The 27,165-nt window shown below is 41.7% G+C and overlaps 1 protein-coding gene across 3 annotated transcripts in view; it reads right to left on the bottom strand.

Annotated features, from left to right (window-relative positions):
• Nucleotides 1-27,165, bottom strand: part of tmtc3 (transmembrane O-mannosyltransferase targeting cadherins 3) — an 89,762-nt gene that overhangs the window by 40,105 nt on the left and 22,492 nt on the right. For all 3 annotated transcript variants that reach the window (XM_079502134.1, XM_079502133.1, XM_079502135.1), the window contains exons 5-7: nucleotides 26,194-26,309; nucleotides 24,567-24,739; nucleotides 16,677-16,929 (exon numbers count right to left, since the gene is read on the bottom strand). In XM_079502134.1, coding sequence (XP_079358260.1) covers nucleotides 16,677-16,929; nucleotides 24,567-24,739; nucleotides 26,194-26,309 — 542 coding nt within the window. The remainder of the gene's footprint in view (nucleotides 1-16,676; nucleotides 16,930-24,566; nucleotides 24,740-26,193; nucleotides 26,310-27,165) is intronic.

Raw genomic sequence — 27,165 nt, 5'->3', positions numbered from 1 at the left:
TGAAAAAGGTAGCTGTCTTTATAGTAGACCATAAAAAAAAAACTCATGGGAAACTAATTTTGTTCTGCTTCCAGCTTCTCTTTATGGTGCAGATGCTTTGCTACTTTGCTCTCGCCTCTGCTTTGCATTCTTCTCATGATATAGTTGTATTTTTCCTTGCGAGAGGTTATGGCCAGTGAATGAATCCTGGTGGATACTTTATCCCATTTTGGGCGGGAACCCCCTTTTGGTGTTTTAAACATCATGTTATAATTTAGCTAGTATAACATAATGCCACCGAGTGGCGGCGCTACGAGCTTGTACAGTTGGGTGCCACCGATATTGTCCCTTATTATTTGACCCATTTAGGCCTGACCTCAAAATTTTAAAAAATCCTTCTAAATCCTCCAGTTTTCTGAAATAAATATTTTCACGATTTTTCAAAAATAGCAGACCTACAAGCTCGTAGCGCGCCACTCGGTGGCGCGCTATGAGCTTGTAGATCTGCTATTTTTCAATAGCTAAATTATAACATAATGTTTAAAACACCAAAAAGGGGTTCCCGCCCAAAATGGGTTAACTGTCCTTTTGCGCAGATCACGCAAACCTCAGCAAAAAGAAAAGGACAATATCGATGGCCTCCAACTGTAGGTCTGCTATTTTTGAAAAATCGTGAAAATATTTATTTCAGAAAACTGGAGGATTTAGAAGATTTTTTTTTTTACATTTTGAGGTCAGGCCTAAATGGGTTATACGGCACATCACTGGGCCTGTAATTCTTTTATAGATCTAGTGGGGATATTGCAATATTTCAACATTTCTATGACCTCCTCGATACTACCGTAACTCACATAAAGCGCAGAGGATCTGAGAATAGCACAGTGGCCCTACACTACAGTGGAGAGCCGCAGGTGAAGCAGGTTCTGGTAACGAGGCCTGCCAACAACACCCCCCACTTCCCCAGTATACAGCATGTAGCCAACAATAAATAATCATCCCTGATTGAAAAAAGCTGTGCAAGTTGATAGCACGGATCTCGTTCCAGCAGGAAACGAGGGATAATATATAGATAACATAATCATCTACCCTACAGAGACTTGGGTTTTGTGCTGACAGGTGTGAGAGGATTCTCTGGGAAAGCCAAGAGAGGGGGTGTATGTCGTACTGTACACGCACGCGCACACACACGTGCGCACACACACACACACACACACACCAAAACATACTGTACGTGTAAGTTATCTCACAATCTAATGGGGCCCAACATTCACTGAGAGTGCTTGGAGGATGATAATAACAATAATAATAAATTGTAATAATAGAAAACATTTTTTTTTACTTGGAGTCTGCCACTAGACGCCCACTTAGTCTGGATGTGTTAACCCATTTTGATCAGATTCTAAAAATGTCTTCTATCGATTTTTCAAACATAGCAGACCTACAAGCTCGTAGCGCGCCACTCGGTGGCGCGCTATGAGCTTGTAGATCTGCTATTTTTCAATAGCTAAAGCACAACATAATGCTAACACCAAAAGGGGTTCCCGCCCAAAATGGGTTAATATATGTACTGTACTGTTTGAATTCTATCAACAAATATAAATGTATCACCAGTGAATATACTGCTCTATATACTGCTCTTATGAATATACCTTCATCTAACCCTACTATTGTTCATTATTGCTTCTACAATGTAGACTATTGTGTACCCATAAGTTGAGGAAAAATAAATAAAACATAATCTTACTTTTACGCTCTCAAGAGTTAAAGATCTATAAGGGTCCGTCCATTTGGTTACCAACTCTCCATCATATAGCTGGGGGACCACCTGGAACCCCCTCAAGGACCACTGGTTGAAAACCACTGCATTAGAAAGATTGCACTCCTAGAGTGCATACCCTGGCCAACAAGTGTCACAGCACAGAGTCTGACATGTAACAAACAACACAATACAGCCACAATTATTTGAATAAACCAGTACTAGGCTTTATATGAAAGTATTCCTAAGTAACTGATCTAGTTACAAGGGTCTGCCAAATCATATGTAACCAATATGTTAAAATAAAGAATGAAACTCTTCAAAACATTTGAGTTATTAACCCATTTAGGCCTGATGTAAAAAAAAAAAAAAAAAAAAAAGTCTACCTTCATCTAACCCTATTGTTCATTATTGCTTCTACAATGTAGACTATTGTGTACCCATAAATTGAGGAAAAATAAATAAAACATAATCTTTAATCTTATCCCAAAGAATATATGAGGCTCTGAAAACGATGGCTACTTGCAAAAAAGTATGGTTTGAGTCCAAAAAAAAGAAATGCTCGGTGGAGGTACAAAAGTTAAAAAAAAAAGGTACGGTTGGTGCTTTAAGGATCAAAGGGACAAATAGAACAAGAAAGAGGGGTGATCCGAGTACTACAAAAAAGTTAAACAAGGAGGAGATAGGCGGATATAAAATCAGGGTACTTTATTCAAGTTAAAGCGCCACTGTTCAAGTCCTTTTTTGGTGTGTCAGGAATGATGAGTTGAGTCTGGGTCTGAGATGCTCCTCGTCCCCATTAGCATCCTGCCTCATCCTCCCCCCTCTGCAGCCACCTCCAGGCTGCCCAGTTTAAAGGACCACTTCACCACTTTTCAACTTCTCTTCCTATAATTGGTCCTAACTAATGTTCATGATAAAACACCACCATTTTTTCCTACTCAGTCTGTGTCTCATAGGAAGGCTATTCAGAAACCCGTCCACCAGTGACACCATCGATGGTGAATCCAAGCTAATAGAAAAGGCAGGCTTTCTTTTCCCTGAAAAGTTGCAATGCAAAAGTTGAAGCCATCGTTCTCACGATAATACAAATCTAAATATATTTTAAAACAAATCTGCATAATGATGATGTCACTGGTGGACGGGTGTCCGAAGTGCCCAAAGCCCTCCTATGAGACACAGACTGAGTAGGAAAAAATGGTGGTGTTTTATCATGAACATTAGTGAGGACCAATTATATGAAGAGATGTTGAAAAGTGGTGAAGTGGTCCTTTAATTCCAACTTTGGAGCTGATATTCATCACCATCCTGCTCAGTTTGTTGGCATCCCTGCCCTGGTGTTGATGTTACCCCACGACAAATCACGGCAAAGAGGAGGTTATTGGCTACTCTAGACTGGCAGAACATCTGCCGCAGCCTGCGTTGCGGGCTTGTTTAAAACCCATTTTGACCTGAGATCAGATTCTAAAAATGTCTTCTACATTCTGAAAAAGCTATGTTTCTATGTCAGTCGCTCTTCGATTTTTCAAAAATAGCAGACCTACAAGCTCGTAGCGCGCCACTCGGTGGCGCGCTATGAGCTTGTAGATCTGCTATTTTTCAATAGCTAAAGCATATCATAATGCTAACACCAAAAGGGCTTCCCGCCCAGAATGGGTTAAGGACACGCTGTGATTGGCCAGTGCACTTGTGCAAGGACGCGCTGTGATCGACCAGTAGCCAGTTTGAGTGGCAGCTCTCGCCCAGAACATCATTCACTATTCTCTGCCTATCGGGTCGCAACTCGAAACAGGGCCGAGTCGGCTATAAGGGAACTCCGCAACGTTCGACACGGCAACTCGTGCGCTCGGCGGTGGCGTCTCTCGTGGCTCGCTTCAGATGGCGCCCGTCCGCCACGGTCCAAAACAATACTTTATCATCCCTTACTATAGTAGTAGGGGGGGCGTGACCATTTCCATGCTCGCGCCAGCAACCAGCATTACAGTACAGTGAAATGTTAGCCTGCGCGCCTGTGACTCGTAAGTAGTCTATTAACCCATTTAGGCCTGACCTCAAAATTAAAAAAAAAATCTTCTAAATCCTCCAGTTTTCTGAAATAAATATTTTCACGATTTTTCAAAAATAGCAGACCTACAAGCTCGTAGCGCGCCACTCGGTGGCACCCTATGTCAGCGGACTGACCTCATGCCTCCTTCTGGCCAGCATACAGTACAGTGAAATGTTAGCCTGCGCGCCTGTGACTCCTCATGGAAGAACAGCCCTAGCTCGCTCTCCTGTAGAAGAGGGCCTCTAGAGTTGTCAGTCCAGTTCAGTTGTATTGTTCCAATGAACTCGTAAGTAGTCTATTAAACACTCCGCAAAGAGCTCCTCGGTGTTGCTTTTCTAAAGAACATTACAGTTACCACCCTCAAACTAGAGCCAACTATGTCACAACCCCTCCCTTTGCCTTTAAAAGGTTGTTTTGTCAGTGTGCCATTTATAAGTCATGCAGCATAAAGGTGGGTACAAGAACTGGCATGAAGACGATAATTCTTCTTTTGAAGAATTGTGTATAAAGATTAGTCAAAGTCCACATAAAACACTTAAAAGGAAAGGGTGTGGTTTTTAGTTTTGTCCCATTTTCCTGGTTGTCATCACGCGGATTAAAAAATGTATAGCTGTCCACATACTGGGGATACCGTTCCATGCAGTTGTCACTCAAAACATATTATATAAACATTTAACCCATTTTGACCTGAGATCAGATTCTAAAAATGTCTTCTACTCTACGTCATCCTGACAGTTCTCTGAAAAAGCTATGTTTCTATGTCAGCTTGTAGATCTGCTATTTTTCAATAGCTAAAGCATAACATAATGCTGACACCAAAAGGGGTTCCCGCCCAAAATGGGTTAATATTATTGCAACACTTACACAGCGTGAATATGTTATTTTGACCAAACGTGAACATGTCTTTGTAATAACTAGGAATGTGCATGACTGACCCGCTACTGCAATATTTTAATAATGAATATTGGATTATTCAAAAGAGGGAAAAAAAGAAAAAACATAGAACACACGTCACGACGGCATACAGTAGGCCTAGGTTTATTACAGTTGGGTGCCACCGATATTGTCCCTTATCATTTGACCCATTTAGGCCTGACCTCAAAATTTTAAAAAATCCTTCTAAATCCTCCAGTTTTCTGAAATAAATATTTTCACGATTTTTCAAAAATAGCAGACCTACAAGCTCGTAGCGCGCGCGCTATGAGCTTGTAGATCTGCTATTTTTCAATAGCTAAATTATAACATAATGTTTAAAACACCAAAAGGGGTTCCCGCCCAAAATGGGTTAACTGTCCTTTTGCGCAGATCACGCAAACCTCAGCAAAAAGAAAAGGACAATATCGATGGCCTCCAACTGTAGGTTTATTAGCTGCTTTTACGCTAAATAATTCATTGACACGCCCTCTTCCCACCAGTCTTCACCCATCAGGGAGTGGGACACAGGATTGTTTGACTTCAAACATCTGTGGTTTATTACAGTCAACCAAACATGATTGAGTTAGCTTTAAGCTACATGATTGATTGATTGATTCTTTATTTAAGTTTCATGCTTTCGAAGAAGCCCAGCCCATTATGGACTTATAGGACACTTTTTACAGTTTACATGAACGATTACAATAAACCGACATGACGGTTTGCAAACAAAATGATCAAGTGAATACCAAACTGACTAATACACTCCAGATCCTTACAATGCAGATTACATAATATATAACATAAAATAAACATACAATGTCAACGATTTTATCAAGCCGTATAAGCTTGCCATGCCACATGCAGCCATGCAACAAAAGAATGGCAGAATACCACATTAGGGAGTGAACAATCCTGCAGGGACTTGTTAAAGAACACCCGTCTGAGAAGAAATGAGGTAGGTGGTAAACCTTATTCGAAATTATCAATCAGGTCTCAGTCTAGATCTCACACACAATAATGGATGCTTTTTTGTTGTTGGTCAAATACAATGAGAGAAAGGGGGGAGGGGGTTATTTTGGGGGTCCCCCCAGATTATTATTATTAATATTTATTTGTTTTTTGCAACTGTATGGCTGGAAATGGAAATTAACAGACATAAACTTTCCTTCATTAATGATTACCGGTATATCTGGTTTCAGTATATTGATGATGTATTTTCACTATTATTAAGGTCATTGTTGCGGTTAATTTGTATTGGGGGTGGGGACGGGGGCTGCGGCGGGGGGGTCTGGAGAAATGGCCAAAGCATTTCCGGGGGTCCCAACAAGACAAGCACATCGGTTTATTCACTGAGCATGGGTAATTGGTAGGGCCGGGACTTTAACGCGTTAATTGAGATTAATTAACTACAGAAAAATTAACGCGTTAAAAAAATTAACGCATTTTAATCGCACTATTTTTTTCACCGCGGAACGTTGTCACTGGACAGTTTTCAGATGGACCGGCGCACCACCCAGTTCACCGAGTGAAGTGTCCGTTGTTACAGGGAGTGGAAACCACCCCCCTTTAGAATGGTATGCCCCAGCAGCATTGGGGGAACAATAACACCACCAGACAGTTCACCAGACCGGGGGAAGCCGCTGAGATCACTTTGCTTGTCCCCGTGGATTGGAAATAGGATTTAAAAGGCTATCCGATGATAGTGTGGATTACAGCACAGTTGTGTGCAATTATTCAATAAAGAATTCGCATATCACCGAAGACCGCACCTCGTCAAGCCTCCAGTATCGGCTCGATGCGAAACATGTTGCATGTTGCCTAGCCTGGAAGCTAACGTCAACAACAGTAGCTCTGGTCCTTAGCGTAGTTAGGACTCAGGAGGAGTTCTATGGTACTTAATTTGATCCTTTCCCCTCACACCCACGGAAGTGCAGGCTGTGCAGCCCCTCGTTTTTAGCACAAAAAAATATGTGAAAGCCTACTTTCCTCCTTCTAACACTATGGATCAGAGCTAACGTTATTCCAACTACCAGTAGCAATTCAAGGACCCGACCAGATGACATGGTTTCTAACTAAACGGTTATGGCCAAATAAAATGTAAAATCTGTGAATGGCTGTTACTGTATGTCCACGGAAGAAACACAGAGGTGCTTTCTTATGGTCATGTCACATATTTGCTGCACCAAGCCCCCCCCAACCCTGTGGAATGCATTCCCCAAACTCTCAGAAACATGCCCCCACCATCCAAACCTTCAATATTGCTTTCCCCAGCTATTTCATCTATTTAATTCCTTAGTGTTTTTCCTCTAATAAAGTTGGTTTTGATTTATCATGTCCCCCTTGTAAAGCATTTTTGGGTACTCAGAAAAGCTCTATATAAATTATTAAATTTGAGATATTATTATAATTTATTACCCCTATTATTACTACAAAAACAATGTTTTATTGCTTAAACTTATGTAATTCACTATTCATTGATTCACTAGTATACCAAAATCCATTTAAAAAAATAGCTTTCTCACTGTTCTCGGGTCAAATAATGATATGCGATTAAAATGCGATTAATCGAGATTAATTAACTACAAAGCCTCTGATTAATTAGATTAAAATTTGTAATCGAGTCCCAGCTCTAGTAATTGGGTATCACACCCTGCATCAGGGACATACAGTTGGAGGCCATCGATATTGTCCTTTTCTTTTTGCTGAGGTTTGCGTGATCTGCGCAAAAGGACAGTTAACCCATTTTGGGCGGGAACCCCTTTTGGTGTTTTAAACATTGTTATAATTTAGCTATTGAAAAATAGCAGATCTACAAGCTCATAGCGCGCCACCGAGTGGCGCGCTACGAGCTTGTATTTTGAAAAATCGTGAAAATATTTATTTCAGAAAACTGGAGGAATTAGAAGGATTTTTTAAAATTTTGAGGTCAGGCCTAAATGGGTCAAATGATAAGGGACAATATCGGTGGCACCCAACTGTATGATGCCTGCTTCATTATGACCAAACGCAGTATCCATCAACAACACTGTTTTTGAGTGGTGTTCCAAGGAACAGCAATGTCCGTGTTAACCTATGTGTTAACCTATGTGACTATGTATGTGTGTGACTCATGTGTGACTATGAGTACCAGTAGGGGCAAAAGTGGCACTGTTGTGCCAGAAACAGAGAGAGAGATAGTGCTGCACTGTTGCCTGCTAATATGAGAGAGAGAGAAAGAGAGAGAGAGAGAGAGAGAGGGGGGGGGGGGGGGAGTTGCACCACTCAGTTCACACAGGTGTGATTTTCTTTCCCTTTTAGGCCTAATGAAAGTTACAGGTGTGGTGTGTTACTTCTTCTAACTTCCACTTTTCCTAAAATAAAAAAGACAACTTTATTTTACATCCTCAACATTGAGGTGTGCTAATAACTACAGATTACAAGTAAGACGCGCGAACGCGGGAAGCGAACGCAGCTCGCAAATTGCAAAAACAACAATTAGAATAAATTACGTAATTTTTTAAGGTTTTTTTTAAGTTCTCTTTTTTTTGTGTTTTTTAAGTTTTTTTTTTAAGTTAAGTTTTTTTTTTAAGTCAAGTGTTTTTTAAGTTTTTCCTTTTAAAGTTTTTCCTTTTTAAGTTTTTTTTTAAAGTTTTTTTTAAATTAAGTTTTTTTTAAGTTTTTCCTTTTAAAGTTTTTCCTTTTAAAGTTTTTCCTTTTAAAGTTTTTTTTTTTTAAGTTAAGTTTTTTTTAAGTTAAGTTTTGTGTGTGTGCGTGCATGCGTGCGTGCGTGCGTGTGTGTGCGTGCATGTGTGTGTGTGTTTTTGTGTGTGATACAGCTGCGCCCTCTAGTGGTGGGCGGGTGGTGTTACAGCGTGACACACAGACAGACACACAGACATGATCTGCTGGGTCTCATAGTAAATGCTCACTGCGTTCGCAATCACTGCGTTCGCAATCACTGCGTTCGCAATAATAGCCTATACATTTTCTTTTCCTTCTTTTTTGGGGGCCCATAAGAATTTTGAAAACCAATTTACATCACTGCTAATGTGAACTAAAATGTTGCCTGGAAGAGGGGGAAAAAAGACGTAGGAGCAGGAAAGAAATGTGTGATCTCAGTCATCTCTACGCATCTCTCACGTAACCCATTTAGGCCTGACATCGAAATTAAAAAAAAAAAGTCTTCTAAACTCTGACAGTTTTTAGGAAAAAAAAACATGTTTCTATGTCAGTGGTGCTCAACCTTTTTCATGTCAAGGACCCCCAGAATTATCTCTATTTGGCTGCGGACCCCCATCTGAAAATATGTTTTTCCAGGGACCTCACCAGAAGGTAATATTTGAGTTCAAATCGTTCGCTCCGAATTCTTTCGGAGCGAACGATTTGAATCGTGAAAATGTGTCGCAAATCTTTGAATATATTATATTCAAAGATTTGCGACACATTTTCACGATTTTTCAAAAATAGGGTTCCCGTTTAGAATGGGTTAAGTACTGTAGGGCCCATGCAACTATAGGCTTAGTAGGCTGATGCCTTACGGAAGGATCTCTGACACGGTCAACATTAGAATCACTTTCCGTGTTGATTTTTCTCAAAGGCAGGCCTCGGATCACTAGTGCAAGAAGGGTTTAATGACCTCTCTGTTAAGAAAGTCAAGGGCCTGTTATACAACAGTCATTGCGCGCGCGCACGCACGCACGCACACGCACACACACACACACACACACACACACACACAGAACAACATACAGTATTATACACAGTAAGGCTGTACCTTAGCCCTTTTTTTTGGACTCGAACTTCGGCAGGAATTCCCGAGCGAACATCCGGACCATTTGTTTCCAATTAATTTAAAAATAACCTTTGAGATATCCGTCTCGATCAGAGCGCAGCGCGTCTCCCCTGCTCTTTATCAATCTCTCTCGTCTCTCCCAACACACACACACACACACACACCGTCAAGTGGCTCCGCGAAAACAGCTGATCTGCAAGCTCACGTGAGCTTGCTGGCAGGCAGCTAAGACAGCGTATATTGCTCGTTATTTGTTCCACCTGTGTATTCTGGGAGGCGCATTGAAGTGAAGTGGGCACAGGGCAAAAGCAGATCCTCCGTGACCGTTTTGCTTAACAATGATCAGAGTTCCCTGCTTTTTGTGATGTGATGCTTGAGAGCATATGCCAGGGTTCCCCAATAAATTTTCCTCGAGGGCCATATTTTGACTAGGGTACCAGGCTGGGGGCCGAGTCCGCACGCGTGAGGTCGAGGTCTTGCCCTGAAAATGAATTTTCAGGGCAGGACCCCATTTGAAAAGGATGCCCAGTTTGACATGCATAGGCTACTGACCCCCATTTAATGCCATTTATATCTGGGACCCCCCCCCAAAAAAAAAAAAAAAAGAGAGAGACGCGTCAGACATTCCATTCAATTCACCTCAGCTGCAGGCCAATCACCAAATTACAAGAAACTTACCTTTTTTTAACATGCTCATATCGCATTCTCGCCGAGATATATTTTCGAGTTAATAAAAAAAGGGAAAAAATAATAATATTTTTTATTTAATACAAAAATAAAAATAAAAAAACCGAATGGTTCAAGCCCATTAATTAAGATTCGAGTGCCAACCCTAACGAGCGAACATTCGAACCTTGAATGTTTGGGGACAGCCTTAATACACAGTAGTGTACAGGGTATCTGCACATTTGCGAGGCCGATTCAAAAATACTTTGTGATTAATCGCATGATTAACTAAATACCGTAAATCATGTGATTAATCGTGATTAAAATATGTAATCATTGGACAGCACTAACACACACATACGCACACACACATTTTAGTTTTGTTTATTCTCGAAATTACACTGAGTAATCAAACTCATTTTCAGTGTCGTCGAGTAATACAATATCATATAGAAAAATCCCCCCCCCCCCCCCCTCTCTCTCTCTCTCTCTCATTAGCAGGCAACAGTGCAGCACTATCTCTCTCTCTCCGTTTCTGGCACAACAGCGCCACTTTTGGTACTCATTGGTACTGGTCACACACAAACATAGTTGAACACGGACATTGCTGTTCCTTGGAGTGGTTGCACCACTCAAAAACATCACAATACATCAGAAGATCAGGAAAAGAAAAACAAAAGATATACATGTGAATTACATACGTTTACAAATAAAAAGACAAATAAAAAGACACATTTCAAAACGATCTAAAAACAGTTACATATTGTGGGGGTCTGTATGCTCGCCAAGGTTTTAAAACGACTCAAGGGTACTAATGTGGTCAGTTTCAATGTCGTTTGCAGGTCATTCCATGTATTATTAGGGCCACAGAAGCCAAAAGCAGATCTACAGAAGTTCAGAGCTAACTTTTGGTACCTTGAATTTGGGGAAACCACCTGACCGGGTGTGGTAGGGCTCAGAGTCCCACTTCAGAATAGAGGAGATGTATTTAGGACAATATCCAAGCATGGCTTTATACAAGAACAGGTGCCAATGCAGTTGTCGTCTCTCTGTCAGGGAGGACCATCCAACCTTGTTATATAAGATACAATGGTGAGTACCATACTATCACCTGTAATAAATCGAATCGATGAGTGATAAAAAGAGTCTAGGGATTTAAGAGTGGATGCTGCTGCATGTCTATAGATTATGTCTTCATAATCCAAGACAGACAGGAACGCTGCCTCAACTACCCTCTTTCTGCTAATGACAGGAAAGCTGGCCTTATTTCTATACAAAAAGCCAATTTTCTGTCGCAATTTACGAGCATAAACTACATGGTGTTAAAAAGTAAGTCTCTCATCAATCCAAATACCAAGATATTTATACTCTGTGACTCTTTCTATATCAGCTCCAATCATAGAAGATATGGGAATGTCATTATAGGATTTTTTTTGGCTCTGGAGAACAGCATCAATTCTGTTTTGCTGATGTTCAACATCAATCTGAGACCAATAAGGGCATCCTGGAGGACGTTAAAAGAAAGTTGTAGGTTTTCTATTGTGACTTGTATAGAGTCTGCTGTACAATAAATGACTGTCATCTGCATAGAGATGACAGCTACAGTTATTTAAAGATGAGGTGAAATTATGTATATAGATACTAAAAAGGATTGGGCCCAGTATTGATCCTTGTGGGACACCTTTTGAAATGGTTAAAAACTCAGACTCATGGGTATTTGTCGTTTTCACACATTGACGTCTTTTCAGACAGGTAGCACGTCAAGTCAATGCTGAGATTCTTTTGTTAATCAGTCCACTTGTTCAAGGACTGGTTGACTGAAAATAGCTGCTCATGCTGATTCGTTAACCCATTTTGGGCGGGAACCCCTTTTGGTGTTTTAAGCATTACGTTATACTTTAGCTATTTTTGAATAATCGTGAAAATGTGCCACAAATCTTTGAATATATATTCTTTCATTGTTTCAGTTTTTAACTGAAATCTTTGCTTCTGGAGGGTCCCTGGAACAACATATTTTCAGATGAGGATCGGCGGCCAATTACATATAATTTTTGGGGTCCTTGACATATTGAGAACCACTGATATAGAAACATGAGGTTTTTCAGAAAAATATCGACGTCAGGCCTAAATGGGTTAAAAGATGAAATTTGTGTCTGCATCAAATGTATCTGTATGTTCCACAACAGACACACAGAGCCGTCTTAAGCTCGGCACATCTTTCTGCCTGAAACCGCTCCATGCTGCACTTAAATTTCTGCTCCAGTGTAGTATTTCTGATACACAAACACATTGCTCGCATAATGGTCAACATATCGGCCAAACGAACCACAGCAGCATCCATATTCTGGGGGGAGACATTAGCCAAAAATAGCAGATCTACAAGTTGAGCTTGGGTGTGTTTGGGCAAAGAGATTTGGTTTAGAGTACAGTGCAAATCAGGTACAGTGCAAATCAGGGACATTATTCCTGTAGTCTTAGGACGATTATTTAAGAAGGTGTTAGGAATAAGAAAGAGGATAGTTGAGAAGGAAGACAAGGAGGCCTTGTGGTGGTGACCTAATTGTAAAGGAAGCAACACACTGATATCAGGGGGTGCATACTTAGTTTAGAAATGAAGTGATGCACTGAAGAATGGTTATTCAATTACATAGTGTCTGCACTCTGTGGTCTATCGCTTTACAACTTGGCAAAACATCTTCAAATACTGTACATGTTTCTGCAAAGCACAATATTTTCCAGGGCCTGAATACAATGTAATACACACATCTCCACACAGTATGCATGAGAAATTTTGTTTGGCTTGAATTCTGAGGTTTCACGATATGGGCCTCCAGAACCCCTAAAGTCTTTGTAGTAACTCACTATAGCAGAGACAATCTCCCACATCTTTGGAATCTACTAGTATTTTTCTTCCATATGTCACTTAAGGATACATCAGAATAGTTGACTAGCCATCAGGGAGGGAGGGAGGGAAGGAGAGTGAGAGTAGAGAGTGTTTTTCCTTATCAATAGCAGATTCATTTTTGATTAAACTTTTAGCATCATCATTTCAGCAGAGGTTGGCAAAAGTAAACGATGTAAAGTATAAACCATGTTCTAAAAAAGGCTTCATATAATGCAGATTATATAAACTACTGAATATGTACGTTTTTATGCCTCTATCCATGGTGCTGAAGGAGCACATTCAAAATAAGTAAACTTTATTCATCAAGATTATTCTAGATCAATTAGTTACAAGCTGCTGTACAATGAACCACAACATAATACAACATCATTTAGTTAAAACTAAACCGACAGCCTGCCTGGGGCCAGACAAATAGACACACAATGATAAATAACATTTATTATTAATTTTTATCCCACGATTTTGCAACCCAGTTTTTTCATTTTTATCTAATGTAATCCTGGGCGCTACACTTCCTCTGCCAACCTGGGGGGGCAGCGGACTGACCTCATGCCTCCTTCTATGCATGAGGTGTCCAAGCTGCTTCTTTTCACCTGGACGTAGCGCGTGGAAGGAACACGTTATTCCGACCAGTTCCTTTCCCCTCCATCAGGCGCCCCGGCTGGCCAGGGGGAGGTAGTTTTAGAGACCAGGATTACTGCATGTTTTTGTGAGGGTACCTACCCTAGGGGACACGGGGAGAACATGCAAACTCCACACAGAAAGGCCCTTTCGCCAGCCCCACTTCGGGTATGGGCACTGATGACGCGGAGGAGGGAACACGGCCCCAGTGCCCACAGCGTCCCCAGTGGGAATCGAACCCAGGACCTACTAGCTGTGAGGCGATAGCACTACCGACTGTGCCACCGTGCCCCATATAATAACATTTAGATTGACCATACATTACTTACTTTCCAAACTGTTAATTCCAAGGCTGAAATGAACATGAATACAAATGAGTTGGACCATGGTCTACAATAATCACCATTCTGTGTGAATGTTTTAGATGGGTGAATGTAATGCTTTAGACATATACTATTTTAACCAATTTAGGGCGGGAACCCCTTTGTGTTTTAAAGCATTATGTTATACTTTAGCTATTGAAAAATAGCAGATCTACAAGCTTGTAGGTCTGCTATTTTTGAATATATATTATTACAGAGTGAACATTTTAACTCAAATCTTTGCTTCCGGGGAGGGTCCCTGGAACAACATATTTTCAGATTGGGGGGCGGAGGCATATTACATATCGTTTTTTGGGGTCCTTGACATGAAATATTGAGCACCACTGAAACAGAAACATAAGGTTTTTCAGAAACTTTGAAGACATTTTTAAATTTCGACGTCAGGCCTAAATGGCTTAAAGCCAAGGCAGACCATTTACCAGCAAACCTTCCACTGACTTCCAACCAAACCCAGTCAGATTTAACCCATTTTGGGGCGGGAACCCCTTTTGGTGTTAGCATTATGTTGTGCTTTAGCTATTGAAAAATAGCAGATCTACAAGCTCATAGCGCGCCACCGAGTGGCGCGCTACGAGCTTGTAGGTCTGCTATTTTTTTTAAATCGAAGAACCACTGACATAGAAACATAGCTTTTTCAGAAAACTGTCAGGATGTAGAAGACATTTTTAGAATCTGATCTCAGGTCAAAATGGGTTAAACGGTGATCATCTGTACATGTTATTTTCATCTCTGTGGATGAAATGACACGCTTTATAGCACTTCGGAGGAGGTAATGCTCAAACTATAAAAAATACAGGTTGATGATTAATCGACCTGTTAACCCATTTAGGACCTGTTAACCCAATTTAAAAAAAAATCTTCTAAATCCTCCAGTTTTCTAAAATAAATATTTTCACGATTTTTCAAAAATAGCAGACCTACAAGCTCGTAGCGCGCCACTCGGTGGCGCGCTATGAGCTTGTAGATCTGCTATTTTTCAATAGCTAAATTATAACATAATGTTTAAAACACCAAAAGGGATTCCCACCCAAAATGGGTTAATCGAGTCACACACACAGAGTGGAAGAAAGCGAGAGAGGAGAGAAAATAATGGGAGGATTAGCTGAAAAGAGAAAAACATGTGCAATGCTAAAGAGGGGAAATGTTGCTTTTGGCCTTATACATACAGCAGAACTACATTACATACTGTAGGTCTTCCTGGAGACAGACTCGTTCAGACCACAGGTTTTTGGGGGCCAGCAGAGACTGGGAGTGGTTTTCCACAGAACCTGTGAAAAGCCTGCTTTTCATTTTATTTGTTACCAGTGCCGGCTGGCGCATCTACTCCAAGGCGGTTTTGGGCAATTTTCACACACTACTGTACATGTACACATGCACCTATTTTGGTTACCTTGGATGTCCAAGCCGGAGTTCTCCGTCCAAGTTCAAGGTCATGGTCAAGTGCCCAAGCCGGAGATTGATAAACAAGACTGAGATTAATGAAAACAAAACCGTTCGCATCGCTCTAGACTCTAGAGCGATGCGAGCCTTGGAGCGCTTGTTGCCCGATCCGATGACGTGTCAAAAAGTGATCGACTCTAGCGTGGTGTGGCTATTGTTAGCTGCTACACAGACATGCACACCAGCTTCCGGTGCGCCGGTAAAAGTGGTCCGTGCGCTACAAATGATGGGCACCCTGGATGAAATGGATTAAATAGTTCCGGGCTTCTAAGGTGTTAACACAATCCATGCCAGTACACTACAATAGAAACGCAGACCAGTGGCCAGCGTTTCTATTGTAAAAAATAAATACATAAAGTTTTGAAAGAAAAAAAAAACTTTTGCCCAATCCTACTATTACTACTTAAGAAATCAGGTTTTCATCAGCGGTGGGGCCCTTAACCCATTGGTTCTTAAAGTGGGGTCCGGGGACCCCTAGGGGTACTTGAGGGAGTTCCAGGGGGCCCCTAGCTAAATTAAAGGGAGTTGGGTACCAAAATGAACCCTTTTGGAAATGGAACCAAATGCTTTGCACTCTCAAGAGTTAAATTAACATTGATTTTACAATATAAATCGGGGTCGCAGAGATAGAAATGCTATTAACTGGGGGTCCCGAGGCCTAATGCATGTCAAACTGGGCTGGGGGGGGGGGGTCCTTGAAATGAAAATTGTTGAAAATCACTGCTAGAGCCGTAAACATTTTCTCTTATGGGGGTCCCTGGCAAGGTGTAATAAATGACGATTTGGGGGTCTTTTTTTTCTCCAAAAAGGCGTCCATAGGCGTCACGTGGCAACGAGGGCGTCACGGGAAAGGCGTCCGAAGGCGTCCCGAGGCATGAAATTACATTTTCTCTTATGGGGGTCCCTGGCAAGGTGTAATAAATTACGATTTGGGGGTCCTTGACATGAAAAAGTTAAAGTTAAAATGCTATAAAATAACTATTTCATTTAAACTAACTAGTCACTAGAGTTATCAACTAAAAGGTGATACAAAACAATGATATGGATATTAACCCCTTTTGGTTTTTTAAACATTGTTATAATTTAGCTATTGAAAAATAGCAGATCTACAAGCTCATAGCACGCCTGCTATTTTTGAAAAATCGTAAAAATATTTATTTCAGAAAACTGGAGGATTTAGAAGATTCACTCACCATGATGACGGTCTTAGAAGAGCTGTGCTTGTAGCGCAGGCTGTGGAAGGCCAGCAGGCCCAGCACGGTGTAGAAGGCCAGCGTGGCCAGGTTGCGGAGGTCCCGCGGCGACTCCACCAGCGGGATGGTGCCCATCGTCCAATCGCAGCAGAGCTCCGAGGGGTTCAGGAGAAGCCACGCGTTCACAGGAAGCAGGTAGTTGAAAGTCAGCTGTCTGGTGGGTGTGGGGCTGACCGCCGCCGGGTTATCGAATCTTCAAAACGGCAAAGAAAGGCAGGAGAAAAAAACTTTAATTTGCCTTGTAATGTAGGATAAAGGAACTACGTCCACACTAGGGCATTCACTACTAGTCATTTTTACTAGTTGACTAGTTGTCTAGCTTACTAGTAGACTAGTTGTTTAACCACCTATTATGTTAAAAAAAATAATAATAATAAAAAAACATTTTTTTTTAAATAAATATTTGTACATTTAAAAACTGTGTACATTGGTGACTATAACTATAATCTACCTGATCTTGAGGCCTACAAAATCGGGGGAAAAAAAATAAAATAAAAACTTTTTTTTTCTTCTTATCAACTAGTCAACTAGTACCAACAAGGTCGACTATTGGATGTACTAGTCGACTAGTTGCTTAATGCCCTAGTCCACACTACAGAAAGTGTATTCTGAGAGCGTCGGAACGCCTTGGATATCATGGCCTACATGTGCACTGAGCGAGACGCCTCTGCTCAATGATTGTGGCTGTGTGTCTCTCTACAACCGTCAAACCGGGAACATGACAGAGTACCGAAGTGTCATTCGCTCACCATTTTCAGTTAACACATTTTGTGCCCAAAACGTCTGTGGACGTCCTGGGTATTACCGCACGTGCATAGCCCAAGACGTCTGTGGACGTCTTTCCAAAAAAAAAATCAGAAAAATCAAAACACATTTTTTTTTAACACATGGTGCCAAAGTTTGTGTTTTCGCCATTGAGAATGCATTTGGCGTTTAAATTAAATAACTCAGAAACTATAAAACATTTCAAAGTAAAAAGTTCCAGCATGTGTCTCCACAGTCAGCTGAATTATAAAAAATGTGAATGGATTTTCTAGGTGAAAGTGATTTTGGGCAGTATTGCGTGGGCTCTCAATGTGTTAAGACCATAGAAAAACAGCACTTTAACAAACTATATTTACAGTATATTAAATGAAATGCCAGTTAAACAATATGAACACAAATTAACCACAACTAAGTATCACATTTGAACATTAAACAAACACTAGTGGGAAATGGAAAACCTGCATCAACGATGACTCTTGGTGGCTTCAAAACTATAGAGCGTCGCAGTCCCGCCCCCTTTCATGACGACGCCAGGCCCAGGAAATAGTTCCCCAATGCATTTTTCCCATAGACATTTCGAAACGTATTTATTTAAAGACCTTTTAAGCGTCGTACAAAGCCAACTCTTGTCGTGACAAATCATGACAACAAACACAATATTTTGGACCAAACAAATAATTACAAAGAAGAAAAACAACAAAAAAAGTGTCGTAACCTGCCGTTTTTTCCTACTTTGTTTGGCCCAAAACATTGTGTTTATTGTCATGATTTGTCACGACAAGAGTTGGCTTTGTCCACGGCGTAAACGTCTTTAAATAAATACTTTCCGAAAAGTCTATGAGGAAAATGAACGGGATTTCTTTTCCGGGACTGCGACGCTCTATAGGATTTACCATGAAGCAAGCAAGCCATAACCTCTGTCTGAAGACCTTTTCATAAGGCGTGACTCGGTGAGGCATCGATATCAATCACCATCTAGATGGTGGCAGTCTGAATGTGCCTCACTGTTATGACTGTACTGCTCTAATTCCAAACAAACGCACACTGATAACGATCTGACAACAACCTTTGGAGTTACACTAGAAGATTATCTAGGGAGGTCATCTATTGCAAGTTTCTTTCATCTTTTGATCAGTGATCTGAAATGTCACCCGGATGCGTGGGACGTGCGTCTCTGTGGAATGCTACGGCATGCGTAAGTGGAATCTGCTGAGATGTTACACAGAATTGAGATTCGATCAAGTCGTTCAATGGAGAGATGCTGAATTTGTGTTTTATACCTAAGTAGCCTTGCCGAGCCATGAGGCCCATAGGGCAGGAGCCTATCTCCTGTTTCTGTAGCGTGAGGCAGCTTGATGTACAAGTACACCCCCTGGACATGACGCTAGTATGTCGCAGGGACTTACCCCCAATCCAACCCTTGATGCCGAGTGTCAAGCAGGGATGCATTGGGTCCCATTTTTACAGTCTTTGGTATGACCCGGCCGGGGATTGAACCCCGACCTCCCAGTCTCAGGGCGGACACTCTAACCACAAGGCCACTGAGCTGGATTTATACCTGCAATGTCTTAAATTGTTTCATATACTGTATGTAATCTCGTCAGCATTGAAAATGAGGGAGAATAAATCAAGGTTTCAATCAATCAATGCTGACGTCCAGGGTGGGGCGGATTAACCATCCGCTGCTGGCGCGTCTCACTGTGTTACCGGTTCACTTAAGGATACATCAGAATAGTTGACTAGCCATCAGGGAGGGAGGGCGAGAAGAGGGAAGGAGAGAAGGAGGGGGAGAGAGTGAGAGAGTGTTCAATATTTCGCCGCCCTTTCCACGATAGTAGAGTCTGCTTTCACGCCCTGCTGTTTGCTCGTAGCACGCTCCTCGGTGGCGCGCTACGAGCAAACAGCAGGGCTTGTAGGTCTGCTATTTTTGAAAAATCGTGAAAATGTGGTGCAAATTTTGGATATATTTTTTTTTCAGAACATACGTTTTTAACTCAAACCTTCTGAGGGGTCACATGGAACAACATATTTTCAGATGGGGGGGGGGGGCGGAGGCCAATCACATATCATTTTTGGGGTCCTTGACATGAAATATTGAGCACCACTGACACAGAAACGTGGGTATTTCAGAAAACTGTCAGGATTTAGAAGACTTTTTTTTTTTAATTTCGACGTCAGGCCTAAATGGGTTAAGACAGTGTTTCATAATTCCTCATTCCACGTCTCGCTGTTGTGCAACATCGAGGATTTGCTTCCTTGTTTGGCCTTCAGGGCCATGTGGGTGGGTATTCCCCATGGCTTAACCCATTTTTGGTGTTTTAAACATTATGTTATAATTTAGCTATAGAAAAATAGCAGATCTACAAGCTCATAGCGCGCCACCGAGTGGCGCGCTATGAGCTTGTAGGTCTGCTATTTGAGGTCAGGCCTAAATGGGTTAAGTACTGAACCGCCAACAGCAACCGGATAATGTGACTGGGGGTTCCACCCCTCCATCTCTGAGGGGTGGAATGCTATAATGCGTTCGGGTAAATTCCAACAGGTTAACCTGCCTCCCAGTCCTGAAGATACGTCAGTAAGGTCTACTACCCCTGGGCATGTGTCTCTGGTACTCCTGAGCCGTTTGACATCAGTGGTCATGTATTGCCTTGGTACCGCTGTCTTGAGGTGAGAGTGTGTGTTCTTGAAGGTGTTGCTGCCACAGGCCTTAAACTGGTTTTTTGAAAGAATGTTGAGTTTGCTTAAGAGAAAGTTTGCAATTTGGCGTTGGTGTAATTGGGCAAAATACTCAACTTGAGAACTCCGTCTGGGGCCCTTAAACTTTAATGTCCTTGCATTAAGTCAGCGCACTGCTGACGTCCGACACAGGATAGAGATAGTAGATAAATGTAACCTTAGCATTTGCACATTTGAGTTAAAGCTGTAATCTGCGGCCTGGGCCGTGGCTCAGCGGTCCAGGCACCTTGGCTGGTAATCCAGTCTGGCAGTGTGCCGCGGGTTCGACTCCCGATCCCGACGGCCTTTACTGCATGTCACTCCCCCATCTCTCTCCCAATTTCCTGTCAGCCTACTGTCTGTCCCTCTAAAAATATAATATAATATATAATATAAATATAAAATAAAAAACATTACAAAAAAAGAAAAAGCTGTAATCTGCAAGTATTTTTCTTTTCTGGCTATAGCGGAGTGCTTTTAAAAGTTTCGTCAAAGTTATTTTGCTGGTGATTTGGTCCAGAATGTTAGAACATACGTTAGAACATACAGAACATACTGTAATACATGGGGAAAAGCCAACTTGAAACTTGGTTTCGAGCCAGGGTCATTCAGAGTATGGGATAATGTTAACCCATTTTGGGCGGGAACCCCATTTGGTGTTTTAAACATTGTTATGCTTTAGCTATTGAAAAATAGCAGATCTACAAGCTCATAGCGCGCCACCGAGTGGCGCGCTACGAGCGGCGCGCTACGAGCTTGTAGGTCTGCTATTTTGGAAAAAAAATCGTGAAAATGTGCCTGAAATCTTTGAAAATATGTTTTCAGAGCGAGTTTTTAACTCAAATCTTTGCTACTGAGGCCTAAATGCCTAAATGGGTCAAGTCTCACAGTACACAATCAAAAGTATTTCAACAGGAAATAATAAAGCGGGACGAGTACTCATGCGTGCTACAAAGTAAGAACACCATTCATCATGGCATCTAATCCTCCTGGCATGTACCCACCCATACAATGCCAGCACCGTAGAGGCCAATCGAGGACAATCGTTTTGGAATGTTACCTGATATGATTCCAACTACAGGTACATTCATCAATATTATGCATATACATATTTAACCCATTTTGGGGCGGGAACCCCTTTTGGTGTTTTAAACATTATGTTATAATTTAGCTATTGAAAAATAGCAGATCTACAAGCTCATACGAGCTTGTAGGTCTGCTATTTTTGAAAAATCGTGAAAATGTGCCTGAAATCTTTGAAAATATGTTCTTTCAGAGCGAGTGTTTAACTCAAATCTTTGCTACTGATAAGGTCCCTGAAACAACATATTTTCAGATGGGGGGGTCGGCGGCCAATGTCATATATATTTGGGGTTCCTTGACATGAATATGTTTGAGAACAACTGACATAGAAACATGGGGTTTTTAATAAAACCGTCAGGATTTAGAAGACTTTTTTATTTTTATTTTTTACGTCAGGCCTAAATGGGTTAAAAGGAAATATAAGTAGAATACAATGCATTCACTGAAATAACACCATAAGAAAATACAATAAAGTCAGTAGTAGTATATATGACTAGTGGACCTGTGAGTGGATTTGTTATGGACCATACTGAGTCTGGAATTTGGACAAACCTATCTTTCAGGGGGAGCCAGCCCCAGCTATTGGAAGTATTCTTTACGCACATGCTCTCTAGAGGCTCGCCCTAGTGTAAGTCGTATAACTCTGTTTTGGATAACCTGCAGTGTCCTTTAAAACTTTGTAAGGTTATACTGTGAAACACAAGATTTGCATACTGAGTCTGGAATTTGGACAAACCCAGCTGTCAGGGGGAGCCGGCCCAGCTATTGGAAGTATTCTTTACGCACATGCTCTCTAGAGGCGAGCCCTAGTGCAAGTCGTAAAACTTTGTTTTGGGAAACCTGCACTTTCAGCGCCTCCTGCTGGCCATTTGAAATGACCGCAGGGAGCCAGCCCAGCTATTGAAAGTATTCTTTACGCACATGCTCTCTAGAGGCTCGCCCTAGTGCAAGTCGTATAACTTTGTTTTGGGAAACCTGCAGTTTTTTTTAACACTTTCAGCGCCTCCTGCTGGCCATTTGAAATGACCGCAGGTAGCCAGCTATAAACCCTATATAGGCGCCATTCTATTACCGTCAATACAGCCCAATACCACGAGTAGAGGCGCAAAAACTTTTTCGAGCACCAACCTACACCTCCGGGGTTAAATCGTAACCCGTCATCTGACGGGTTTGGCGACCTCCGGGGTTAAATCTTACAAAAGGGGTTCCCGTCCAGAATGGGTTAAGACACCTATGCAATTTCATTTATAAATTTGAGCAAGAATCGTGCAGCACTAGTTGGCTGTCCAACTAATTTTAGTTAGTCTTATGTTTACAAGAGAGACTTTAAGAAAGCTTAAATCCAGCCACAGTACTTGTCTCCAGGTGTGCTTATGAGAAACAACAACAACAATAAAAACAGAAGTGTAACACGAGGATAAAGGAAACATTCAATGTCCAGTTTGCTAATTCACAGCTACTACTACTTTGGTGTTGAAACTTTGAATTTCTCTAACTATTATAAACTTTCACGACAGCCTAAGTACAAATGAAATAAAGGCTACAGTGAATTCGGTTCACGGAAGTTGTCTTGACCCATCATTGAGAAACTTTGAACGCAAACTTTGAACGCACTGGTATAGTGCCAGGACAATGGTCGGAGGCCAACATGAGGTCGGCGACCTGTGCGTCAAAGAGCACTTGTAGTTGTCATTGTAACCATAAACCTTGAAACAACCATGTATTGTAGACAAACTAGTCAGCAAATAGATTGACAGGCTGTTGTGTGCATAATGCAAAAGATAGGAAGATGGAATATGACCATAAATAATGTTAACTTATGCAGTGATGAAATCAGATGGGGTCTACGAACATCCATGTGGATCTTGGACGATGGGACATAATGTGGCCTGTCTCTGCACAGTATGCAGTCCTCTATGATGTAGTACTGTACGACGTAGGACTATATTTGGGAAAGGTTTCAGCCCGGGTTCAACTGCCATTGACTTTAATTATGAAATTAAAGTTTAACCCATTTAGACCCGAGGACGATTCTACAAATGTCTTCTAAATTCTGACAGTTTTCTGAAAAACCCTATGTTTCTATGTCAGTGGTTCTCAAACATTTTCATGTCAAGGACCCCCAGAAATATATGTAATTGGCCACCTTTCCCCATCTGAAAAATATGTTGTTCCAGGTACCCCCCAGCAAAGATTTGAGTTAAAAACGTTCAAACGTTCAAACATTTGGGCCACATTTTCACGATTTTTCAAAAATAGCAGACCTACAAGCTCATAGCGCGGCACCGAGTGCCGCGCTATGAGCTTGTAGATCTGCTATTTTTCAATAGCTAAATAAGTACAACATAATGCTTAAAAACACCAAAAGGGGTTCCCGCCCAAAATGGGTTAAAAAGGTTAAATATTAAATAGAATATAAAACATATGTGGAAAGGGAGATTCAGAGAGTTACATCTTTGGCCTATTGGCAGAATGCAAGAGACATTTGGAACACATGGGTCCAGCGGTTTGCGAGATTTGGCCCCGGACTCACAGACTACACTCCCAGACCCCTCTCCTGCAGATGAGCGATGCCGTAACAATCACAAAATCATGAGAATCAAATCTATCGAGCCAAAAAATAAAACACAGGTTTTCACGAGTCAGCATGAGCTCTCGAACAGAGATCGGTGGCGTGTACAGCAGTTACACAATCCTAAAACGTGGAAGTAAAATGTTTTAGAGCAGAAGGAAACACTCATTTGGATCATTTGGGCAAGTGAGATAGTATTAACCCATTCAGACCTGAGACCAGATTCTACAAAATGTCTTCTAAATCCTGACAGTTTTCTGTAAAAAACCCTATGTTTCTACATCAGTGGTTCTCAAACCTTTTCATGTCAAGGGCCCCAAAAAAGTAAGTTTGGCCGCTGACCCCCCCCCGATCTACAAGCTATGAGCTTGTAGATCGTTTTTGGTGGGGGGTGGTTGTATATATTTTTCAACAGCTAAAGTTTCAAATAATGTTTTAAAGTGGTTAAAACCTATAAGGTGACACAGTTCTAGGTCTAAAAAATGTGTTAACCCATTTTGGGCCGGGAACCCGTTTTGGTGTTAGCATTATGTTATGCTTTAGCTATTGAAAAATAGCAGAACTACAAGCTCATAGCGAATCGAACAACGACTGACATAGAAACATAGCTTTTTCAGAAAACTGTCAGGATGTAGAAGACATTTTTAGAATCTGATCTCAGGTCAAAATGGGTAAAAAAAAAAGACGGTGCCCACCTGGTGAAGACAGGAAGTTGTGACTGGATGACCTGGACTCTCACGATGACCAGCAGAAGGGTGCTGATGACCAGCACGATGAGCTTCAGCAGGGTTTGGAGAAGGGCGTAGGGAAAAACGTCTTTCCCCCGCAGGACCTGAACCAGTGTGTCCAGCAGCATGGGCAGGGTGAACTAGGACAAACACATGAAAAGTCACTGTCAGTGTTCATCAAAGTCAGAAGTGTTTTTCATTATTTTATGTTGCCGTGTTTTATGTTTTGAAACCGAAAGCTAGTTCACATTCCACGTCGGATTGCCACAGCCACAGGGGTCAATCATAGAGTATATAAAAGGATAGAGACTGATCTGGCGCGAAGCTCCGCCCCCTCCGCTATTCATGTCAGTGGAAGTTGCTCAGTGGCGTTTTGAAGCACCCGGAAGGACCGTCTCAAAACGTCTACTTCCGCATTTGCCAACCAAATTTTGGTTGGCAAATGCGGAAGTGCAACTGAGAGCTCAATGTTAAAGCCCAGCTGCACAGGGTTTCCCGGTCATGAATCCACGGGTCCGCCTGTAGTGCCTCTTCTTACCACTAGGGCCCAGTGCTTCAACGTTGGAGTGCCTCACTGGCCCCTTGGGGTCAATTCAGACTCTGCTGCAGGCATATAAACCATTTAGGCCTGACCTCGAAATTTAAAAGAAAATCTTCTAAATCCTCCAGTTTTCTGAAATAAATATTTTCACGATTTTTCAAAAATAGCAGACCTACAAGCTCGTAGCACGCCACTATGCTACAAGCTATGAGCTTGTAGATCTGCTATTTTTCAATAGCTAAATTATAACATAATGTTTAAAACACCAAAAGGGGTTCCCGCCCAAAAATGGGATATAGATGACGATGTCGGAGCGACGAAAATGCAAAAGGAAGGAGGAGGCTACTGTAAATGAATAATAATTCACTAGTCCACTACTAATTTAGTCATCGTAATTGAATCAGCAATTAATCGCTGGAGTTTTTTTTGCAATTAATTGTGGGTGTTTTTCCACTTAACCATAGTTTCGTGCTAACCCTGACACTTGTGAACCATGGCACAATGGCAGTACCATGACGCGTAAAAACAAAAATTAACCGATACATCACAGGGACGGGGAATCATTTGGTGTTCTGCGATGGTTTCACATGGAGTGTGAAAATATAGTGGTGAAATATAACACCAAGACAGGCAGCAGGAACTAGAGACACAGCTGCTTGCGATCACTGCTTTATCCCATTTTGGGCGGAACCCCTTTTGGTGTTAGCATTATGTTATGCTTTAGCTATTGAAAAATAGCAGATCTACAAGCTCATAGCGCGCCACCGAGTGGCGCGCTACGAGCTTGTAGGTCTGCTATTTTTTTTAAATCGAAGAACGACTGACATATAAACATAGCTTTTTCAGAAAACTGTCAGGATGTAGAAGACATTTTTAGAATCTGATCTCAGGTCAAAACAGGTTATACATACAAACATTGTGCTGGAACTGGAAGCCCAGTTTTTTGAAAAATCAGATTGACCCTGTATGGCCCAAAAAGGTCCTCTGAGATTTGTTGTCGAAAGCATGGCAAAGTGTGCGAGCATTGTAAACTGTCAAGGTTATGAACCTTACCCCTTGTGCAACGAACACCTCGTGAACGCAGCAGATTCCAACAACTGTAATTCCCTGTTCCTTGCATAGTGTGGCTGCCGCCACGAGGACCACGGTCAAAGCGATGGGGGTCCATACTGGAAAAAAACCGACAAGAAAACAAATAATAACACGTGTGTTATGCAGCCTGGACGTAAGAGAAAAAAAGCACAGTTATATTTCTTCAAAATGTTTTGGGGTTTTTTTTTAACCCCAAAATGAATGCAGGAGGAACCGGGTCCAACATTGAGGAACCTGAATCGGTTCCGTCACATTTGGGAACCGGTTTGATCACACTGTCAAGAGCTGGTTATGTGGACGTCACGTCTGCTATACGATTACGATACTAGTGGTTCTCAAACATTTTTATATCAAGGACAGCCATAATTATGTACAAATGGAACATCTGAATCCATTTGTTCACCCTCAAGAGTTACGGGTAGATAGTTTTTTCTCTAAATTTGTAACCCATTTTTCACCCGGTGCCAATTGCATAAAAAACTGTAATCCTGGGCGCTACTCTCCCTCTGCCAACCTGGGGAGAGCCCTGAACTGAGCTCATGCTTCCTTCAATGCATGAGGAGTGAGCACCTGACAGGGAGGGGGTTTCCCCAGTAGGACATATAGCGCGTGGCCACATTATTCCAACCAGTTCCTTTCCCCTCCATCAGGCACCCCGGCTGACCAGGGGGAGGCAGTATAGAGACCAGGATTACTGCAGGTTTTTGGGAGTGTACCTACAGGTACCCTAGGAGACACGAGTGAAGATGCAAAACCCCACACAGAGTGACAGAAAGGCCCCTTTCGCCAACCCCACCTAGAGTTACAACAGGAAACCGTTAAGGAATTAAACCGCAATCATTAAAATCCTACAGAATCCCCAAACCTAGTCACTATATTTTGTGCAGAATCTGCATGAGGAAAATTCATTCTGAGGGATACATACTCATAAAC

Source organism: Electrona antarctica (assembly GCF_951216825.1).
Source record: "Electrona antarctica genome assembly, chromosome: 5".
NCBI lineage: Eukaryota > Metazoa > Chordata > Actinopteri > Myctophiformes > Myctophidae > Electrona > Electrona antarctica.
This window is presented reverse-complemented; position numbering and strand designations above follow the sequence as displayed.